At 39.8% G+C, this 7,899-nt stretch overlaps 1 protein-coding gene across 6 annotated transcripts in view; it reads right to left on the bottom strand.

The window, feature by feature from the left end:
* The window catches only part of PDLIM5 (PDZ and LIM domain 5), a 219,809-nt gene extending 214,997 nt beyond the window's left edge, over positions 1-4,812 (bottom strand). For all 6 annotated transcript variants that reach the window (XM_029234674.1, XM_029234670.1, XM_029234671.1 and 3 more), the window contains exons 1-2: positions 4,718-4,812; positions 1,435-1,572 (exon numbers count right to left, since the gene is read on the bottom strand). In XM_029234674.1, the coding sequence (XP_029090507.1) occupies positions 1,435-1,530 (96 nt within the window). In that variant the 5' untranslated portion in view covers positions 1,531-1,572; positions 4,718-4,812. The remainder of the gene's footprint in view (positions 1-1,434; positions 1,573-4,717) is intronic.
* Positions 4,813-7,899: the final 3,087 nt, after the last annotated feature.

Raw genomic sequence — 7,899 nt, 5'->3', positions numbered from 1 at the left:
TATATATATATATATATATATATATACACACACACATATATAATTAAATAATAAGTACATATATAATTAAACCAAAAGATAACTCTCTAAATATCTAACTAGAGAAGCAATCTACCTAAATTTATGATAAAGCTTATTGGGGAGGAAGCAGAGCATTAACTGCTTGAAAGCCAGTTCTTCCACACCAGCCATGGGAGCTCACAGCACAGTTCTTTACAATGAAAATAAAACCACTACTTCACAGGTTGGTGTGAGAATTAACTGAGATGAAGTAAAGAACTTGGCAAAAACCCAAAAGTTTGCTGGTAATGCTGTTGGGGGAATAGATTTTTTATGTATTACACAAAAGTGCAAACTGGCATAACCTATCAAAATTATACATATATAATTATGTATATATGATATCCACTGAATCATTACTTGTAATAACAATACTTGCAGCAGTATAAATGCCCTTCAATAGGGGATTACTTAAACAAATTTTACTTCCCTACAAAAGAATTCTATACATCTGTTATTAAAAAAAAAAAAGAAAAAGAAAAAAACTCTAGTAACAGGGAAAGCTCTCTAAGGTAAATTGTTGAGAAAAAAAGCAATGTGTGGAACAGTGTGTATTAAGATGCTACCATGTAAGTAAAAGGGGAATAGATATTCATATTTATTTGAATATACAAAAAACCCTCTGAAATGTTATACAAGTGATTAATAGCAATAATTACCTACTGGAGATGAAAGTGAAACAATGCCTGACACCCAGTCAAACCTCAATAAATGAAAGCTATAATTACTCCCTTCATCAGTGTCATTATCATCATGAAAACATATCATTAAAATATATACACAGAATACATTCAAACTAAATCCATGAGGTAAACAGCCAAATCTTAAGCATTCAAAGGCTGACTATCTAGTTGGCCATCCAAGCCCTTCGTTTTCTCTTCATAGGTAAGTAGCTTTTGGCCATTTTACTGTAGACTAACCCCTCTCCAGAGAGCGAGCTGAGGAAATAACACCAAAAACAGTCATTTTATTCAATATTGATCAACAGTTTCTAATAAACAGCTTTTGGAGCTGAAAGGGACCGTGAAAATCCCACAGTGTAAACTTCTATTACATATGAAGAAACTAAGGTCCAGAGAACTCCCCAAATTAGCCACAGCTCAAAGATTTGGAGTCTGTCCCCCCAGTTAAATGCTTTCAATTTTATTATTAAGATGGGGGAAAATAAGCTTAATTGAAATCAATTATCCTTGCTAAATTCCCTCCCCAGCCCATCCTTTACTATACATAACTAAGTTTGCTGAGATCATATTCCATAAGCAATTCTATTAAGTAGAGCGCAGGTCATCCAGAGAATTCAACAACTCGGCCGTGATGTTTCTAGGACTATGCATTGAATGAACATCCACAATAAAATCTGTAAAGTTTGCTTACGCTAGAGATTGTCAGAGGCATGTTGAAATCCTTGCCACCCTGTAGCCGGAAACCCCAAGGAGCTGGGCCAACCAAGGACACACTGTAGTTGCTCATGGTTGTAACGGCTCAAAGTCCAATGCCCAAAAATGAAAGAAACTGTGAAAGAAAATTAGATGGTTAACAAAAATGGTTATTTTAAAACCCATTTCATATTTCAACTAAATGATCTTCAGTATTTTGTTTTGGGGGGAAGAGGGGATACGCAAAATAAGTCATATTAAGTTCTCATTTCAGTCAAAGAAAAGGAATCTATGAGCTAATACATATTCTCTAAACTCATGCCAATTTCCATAGTCTAAAAATTCCATATCAGAGTATATTTCTAGACATTTGATCAGTTTTACAACTTGCTACACTACAATTTGTGGCTTCTTGCATACAAACTTTAATTCAAAGTACTTTACAACACTTCATTTTATACAAAAAAAGAACAAAACTTTATTTCAGGTTTAATTCAAAATGATTTTCCCTGTCCTTCTGCCTGCAGTTAGCAAGAGTCCTTCAAGTTCACTTACTTAAATTCTAAGTTATCCTAACATATGAAAAGAACTACAAATCGGTAGACTCTCATTCATGCTTTCCAAACTCTAAATTCTTTAAAACGAGAAGCTGTTTTTTAATGCATAAAACTATTCTCTCCAATTATAAAGTACAACTTGTATTTCCTCTTCTGGGGGCATGTTATTTTCCACGCAAAGAAATTATTTACATTTTCTTCGGACAGGCAATGATGGGCAATACTCTAGCACAATGATATTTCAATCAGAACCTGCTTTTTGTTTTATATACACACCTCATCAGGCAAAGTGGAGTGAGCATTTACCACACAGTGTATAAGTCTGACTACACATGGTAGGAATAAAAGGTGAATCTTAATGCATGAAAGAATTAGAGCTTTAGAAAAGAACCAGCGCTTCAGTGCTTTCTTTCTTCTGTGTTTTGCTGGAAGTGCGCTCATAATGACTCTCATGGTAGTACTTCTATATAACAAAAAAAAACTAAAGAAAAAATAGTGTGACTTGGAGTTTGGTGTTGGTTGTTATGGTGTTATGTGTGAGTGGGAGAAACTGGGAGGAATGGAGGTCTTCTAAAATGTAATACTAAGACACCTATTATTTCCCTCTTTAAAAATAATGTAACAGATGTGTAATAATTTTAAAACCACATTTTTTTAAAAAAAGCTGTTTCAGACACACTTCCTTGGAAAATCTGTGCTATTCAGCCAGATCATCACCTATTATCTGTCTTAAAATATTATTCCATTTTTTTAACCCATTGAAAATTTCTGTTCCATCACACCAAATTAACAGTGGCAGATGTAGATATGAGAATCACTGGGTATATTAAAAGCAAGCAGATTCCATCTTCTCATATGGGGAAAATGAGGCAAAACTTTCATATAAGTCCAGTTCTTAAAGAAAAATCAGTAAAAATCTGCCCTGCATCTGCCCAGAAACAAAATGGGCTTTTCCACTGGCATAGTAGTTCACTGAACTACTAGCCAATAATACATTACGTCAATACTGATGCAACAAACACTAAAAAGATGAAAAGGCCAAACCAGAGATCAAGCTATTTGATATATGTGAAAAACAAATAGTAAGGAGCCACATAGTCTAATTGCTTTCTCATTGTAATAAAAGTTTCAGAGAACTTGTAGAGAAAGACTGGATAATGGCACACAATATAAATCAAAAGTGTGTAAAGCCAACAGATATTTCACACGCAGCCTACCCCCCCTTCTTTTTTAATCTTTAACTTTTTGTCAAGAGAAGAATTTGAAAGTTAGGTTCCACTTCCTCTAATCCCAATGTTCCCTACAAGAAAATGTGTTTAATTCATATGTCAACCTATGTACCTGCAGCTTCCTTTACTTGTGAGTTCCCTTCCTGATGTCTCCCATTTGTTATTAAAATCTCTAGCACTGGCAAGGTCACAGCCACACTACAGAACCAGCATCAGTTCATTTCTAGTGTCGTTTCCCTTCCAGTACTCTCCCTTTGCTAGCTTCACGTGCCTTAAAATATTCTGAAACCAAAGCAACTGTTAATACTATTGGCCTTTTCCAGGTCTGGTAATATTAGTGCCCAAACTCTTCCTTAAATACCAAGCAGGCAGGAAATATTGAGCAGCCTTTCTGCTTTCAAGCACGTAGAAAATGTTGGCACTTCTGTACCGTGCTGGATTGTCTTTTAGGGGAAAGTCCAAACAATGTCTTCGCTCTAGTACTTAGGCAGGAAGCCTGGCATTTCCCACACTCCTAGCCCAGCTTCTTCGGTGGGTGGGAGAAGGGAAAGAACTCATGATGAATTTCTCCGAGAAGGGTCTGAAATTAAAGCTGTATCTTGAGATCCTCTTCTTCCCCAGATTGAGCGACTGTGATGGTAGAATGGAAGAACTAAAGCCAACAGGCACCGGGTGAAAGTAGCCGACGAGACAGTTTTCCAGCAGAGAGGTTCACGCCTAGCCCTGTTTGCCAAATAAGGTTCCCAAGCCGGCTGCTCCCTAGGCAGGCGGCTTCCAACGTCCCCGTGGTCAGGAAGGCAGACTTGGGAGAGGCTCTGGCGATCACACCCGAGACCTACCCTGCCCAGCGCAGCCACGAATTTTCTTTCCAAGGACTGCCCTGTCCATACGCCCTTCCTTTTTCCACTTACTGTCAAACGAACGGGACCACAGTCTTTTAAAAAAAGCCCCACCAAGTACGCGAGCACTAATAAATCTGGCGTTCATGACAGATTTGTTTTTTAAACAAGCTTTATTTCTGGACGCACGGAAGTTGTCCCCTAACAGGTTACACAATCCTAAATATTCGGGGGGAAATAAATGCTTCTCAGTAGCGTGAGAGCAAATAAAAAATCAGCACGCCGTTCCCGTTTAGACCCGCTTCCTCCCCGCACCCCCGGGAGACTCGCGCAGGACGCGAGTGTCTCGGGACGCCTAGGTGCGTGCCCGGCGACGCCGCCGCTCTCGTCCCAATCCGCCCGAGCTCCAGTGCCCGTCCTCTGGCCTGGGGCCCGCTCCCGCGCTGCCCTTTCCCGGGCGCTCCTCTTCCCACGCCGCTCTCCCACCTCCGCTGATCGGCGTCCGACAAACACCTGAGCAGCCACCCGGCGCGAGGCGCGCCCCCTCCTCTCCACTAGCTGGGCTTCCCTCCACGCGCTCTGCGTACGGCGACCCCTTCTTTCCCTCCTCCCTATCGGGGATCCGAGACGCGCATCGCCGGCGGGCGGCCACTCACCTCGGGTCCGGCGCGGCGATGCCTCCGCCTCAGACGAGCGCTGACAAGTGACTCGTGGTGTGTACGCCGTCCCCCCGGCCTCCGGGAACTTCCGCCTCCTGGCTCCCCAACCCCACAGGCCCCGCCCCCGAGCCAAGGCACGCCCCCTCCTCCCCGGCCACGCCCCCGGGCCGAGCAGGGGTGAGAGGCGCTGGGGGAAGGGTGCTGCGGAGCCTAGCGAGCGGGCTTGCTGCGGCGAGCTGAAGCCGCTGCGGTAAAACAATTGCACTACAGACTTTCGGTGGCAGTAGTCTTAGGGGGTTTTGAGCAGTACCTGGCAAAAGTCCGCTCCCCCTGCCTGTTTTATAGTGGATGCGTTTCTCTCTAAAGAAACTTTGAATTGGCGAGCAGTTGCTTTGGCTAAAATAGGAGAGGGCTTTGGATAAATTCCTATCTATGCAAGTTCAGCAGCCACTGCCTGGTTTTTTGGGTGAGCTTTCTGTGCCCTGAAAAGTGAAGACGCTTAAAGTTTACTTGTCAGAAAGGGAAAATCAGTAACTTTAATATCTAGAAGTTAAATCTTCTTATCAAACCAGAAGACCGTGATAAACAGCAGCGACCAAAAGTGGTTCAACCATTATAGCCTCAGCTTATTTTTCTAAATCCAGATCAATAGTTAACTTCGCAGTTTCTGTAAAGTTGCTTGATTTAGCCCAAGGAATTTATTCATGAGCAAATTTGAATAATGTTCAGTGAACATACAGAAAGTAACTTGTAGGCTTCTTTTAAACAGTGAATTGGCTTATAAAATGTGAAAAGGACAATTCTTAACCAAGGGACATGTAAAGCAAGGCTCATGGGGTCCATGAGTCTCCTAGAAGTGCAAACAAAATTCTAGAGAAGACCCAAAACTATGCTCTGTCCAAACCCGTAGCCACTAGTCACGTGTGGCTATTGAGCATTTGAAATGTGTCTACTGCGGCTGAAGCACTGAATTTTTTGTTTTATGTAAGTTTAATTTAAATTTAAAACCTGAAGTAGGATAACATGCTTCCATTAAACACAAACTTTATTGTTTGGGAAGGACTAGATTTCACTTTACCACTGAAAATGTAGTGCCCAAATTGAGCTATAGTTGAAGTAGATTTTGAAGACTTATAATGAAAAATATAATGTAAAATGTCGTTAATAATTTTACATTGATTACATGTTGAAATGACAAAATTTTTTATATTTGGTTAAACATATAATTAAAATTAATTTTGCCTGTTTTTTAACGTGGGTAAGGAGACATTATTTTATTTTACGTGCAGTAACCATTGCTGTCTTTTTTTGAAATTTTGAATTTTATTTTATTGATTTTTTTATACAGTGGGCTCTTATTAGTTATCCATTTTATACATATTAGTGTATATATCTCAATCCCAATCTCCCAATTCATCACACGACCACCCCTCGACACCCACCACTTTCCCCCGTGTCCGTACGTTTGTTCTCTGCATCTGTGTCTCAATTTCTGCCATGCAAACCGGTTCATCTATACCATTTTTCTAGGTTCCACATACATGCGTTAATATATGATATTTGCTTTTCTCTTTCTGACTTACTTCACTCTGTATCACAGTCGCTAGGTCCATCCACGTCTCTACAAATGACCCAATTTCGTTCCTTTTTATGGCTGACTAATACTCCACTGTATATATGTACCACACCTTCTTTATCCATTGGTCTGTCGATGGGCATTTAGGTTGCTTCCATGTCCTGGCTATTGTAAATAGTGCTGCAATGAACATTGGGGTGCATGTGTCTTTTTGAATTATGGTTTTCTCTGGGTATATGCCCAGTAGTGGGACTGCTGGGTCATATGGTAATTCTATTTTTAGTTTTTTAAGGAACCTCCATACTGTTCTCCATAGTGGCTGTATCAATTTACATTCCCACCAACAATGCAAGAGGGTTCCCTTTTCTCCACACCCTCTCCAACATTTGTTGGTTGTAGATTTTCTGATGATGCCCATTCTAACTGGTGTGAAGTGATACCTCATTGTAGTTTTGATTTGCATTTCTCCAATGATTAATGATGTTGAGCAGCTTTTCATGTGCTTCTTGGCCATCTGTATGTCTTCTCTGGAGAAATGTCTATTTAGGTCTTCTGCGCATTTTTGGATTGAGTTGTTTGTTTCTTTAATATTGAGCTGCATGAGCTGTTTATATATTTTGGAGATTAATCCTTTGTCCATTGATTCGTTTGCAAATATTTTCTCCCATTCTGAGGGTTGTCTTTTCGACTTGTTTATTGTTTCCTTTGCTGTGCAAAAGCTTTGAAGTTTCATTAGGTCCCATTTGTTTATTTTTATTTCCATTACTCTAGGAGGTGAATCAAAAAAGATCTTGCTGTGATTTATGTCAAAGAGTGTTCTTCCTATGTTTTCCTCGAACAGTTTTATAGTGTCCGGTCTTATATTTAGGTCTCAAATCCATTTTGAGTTTATTTTTGTGTATGGTGTTAGGGAGTGTTCTAATTTCATTCTTTTATATGTAGCTGTCCAATTTTCCCAGCACCACTTATTGAAGAGACTGACTTTTCTCCATTGTATATCCCTGCCTCCTTTGTCATAGATTAGTTGACCATAGGGGCGTGGGATTATCTCTGGGCTTTCTATCTTGTTCCATTGATCTGTGTTTCTGTTTTTGTGCCAGTACCATATTGTCTTGATTAATATAGCTTTGTAGTATAGTCTGAAGTCAGGGAGTCTGATTCCTCCAGCTCCATTTTTTTCCCCTCAAGACCACTGAGGCTCTTCAGGGTCTTTTGTGTCTCCACACAAATGTTAAGATTTTTTGTTCTAATTCTGTAAAAAAAAAAAAAATGCCATTGGTAATTTAATAGGGATTGCATTGAATCTGAAGATTACTTTGGGTAGTATAGTCATTTTCACAATATTGATTCTTCCAATCCAAGAACATGGTACATCTCTCCATCTGTTGGTATCATCTTTAATTTATTTCATCAGTGTCTTATAGTTTTCTGCATACAGGTCTTTTGTCTCCCCAGGTAGGTTTATTCCTAGGTATTTTATTCTTTTTCATTGCAATGGTACATGGGAGTGTTTCCTTAATTTCTCTTTCAGATTTTTCATCATTAGTGTATAGGAATGCAAGAGATTTCTGTGGCATTAATTTTTTTTCCTGCAACATTACCA

This window comes from Monodon monoceros, unplaced genomic scaffold (genome assembly GCF_005190385.1).
Source record: "Monodon monoceros isolate NGI ecotype Baffin Bay Population unplaced genomic scaffold, NGI_Narwhal_1 Super_Scaffold_20, whole genome shotgun sequence".
Classification (NCBI taxonomy): domain Eukaryota; kingdom Metazoa; phylum Chordata; class Mammalia; order Artiodactyla; family Monodontidae; genus Monodon; species Monodon monoceros.
Note: the sequence above shows the minus strand (reverse complement) of the source record. Positions and strands in the feature narration are given on the sequence as shown.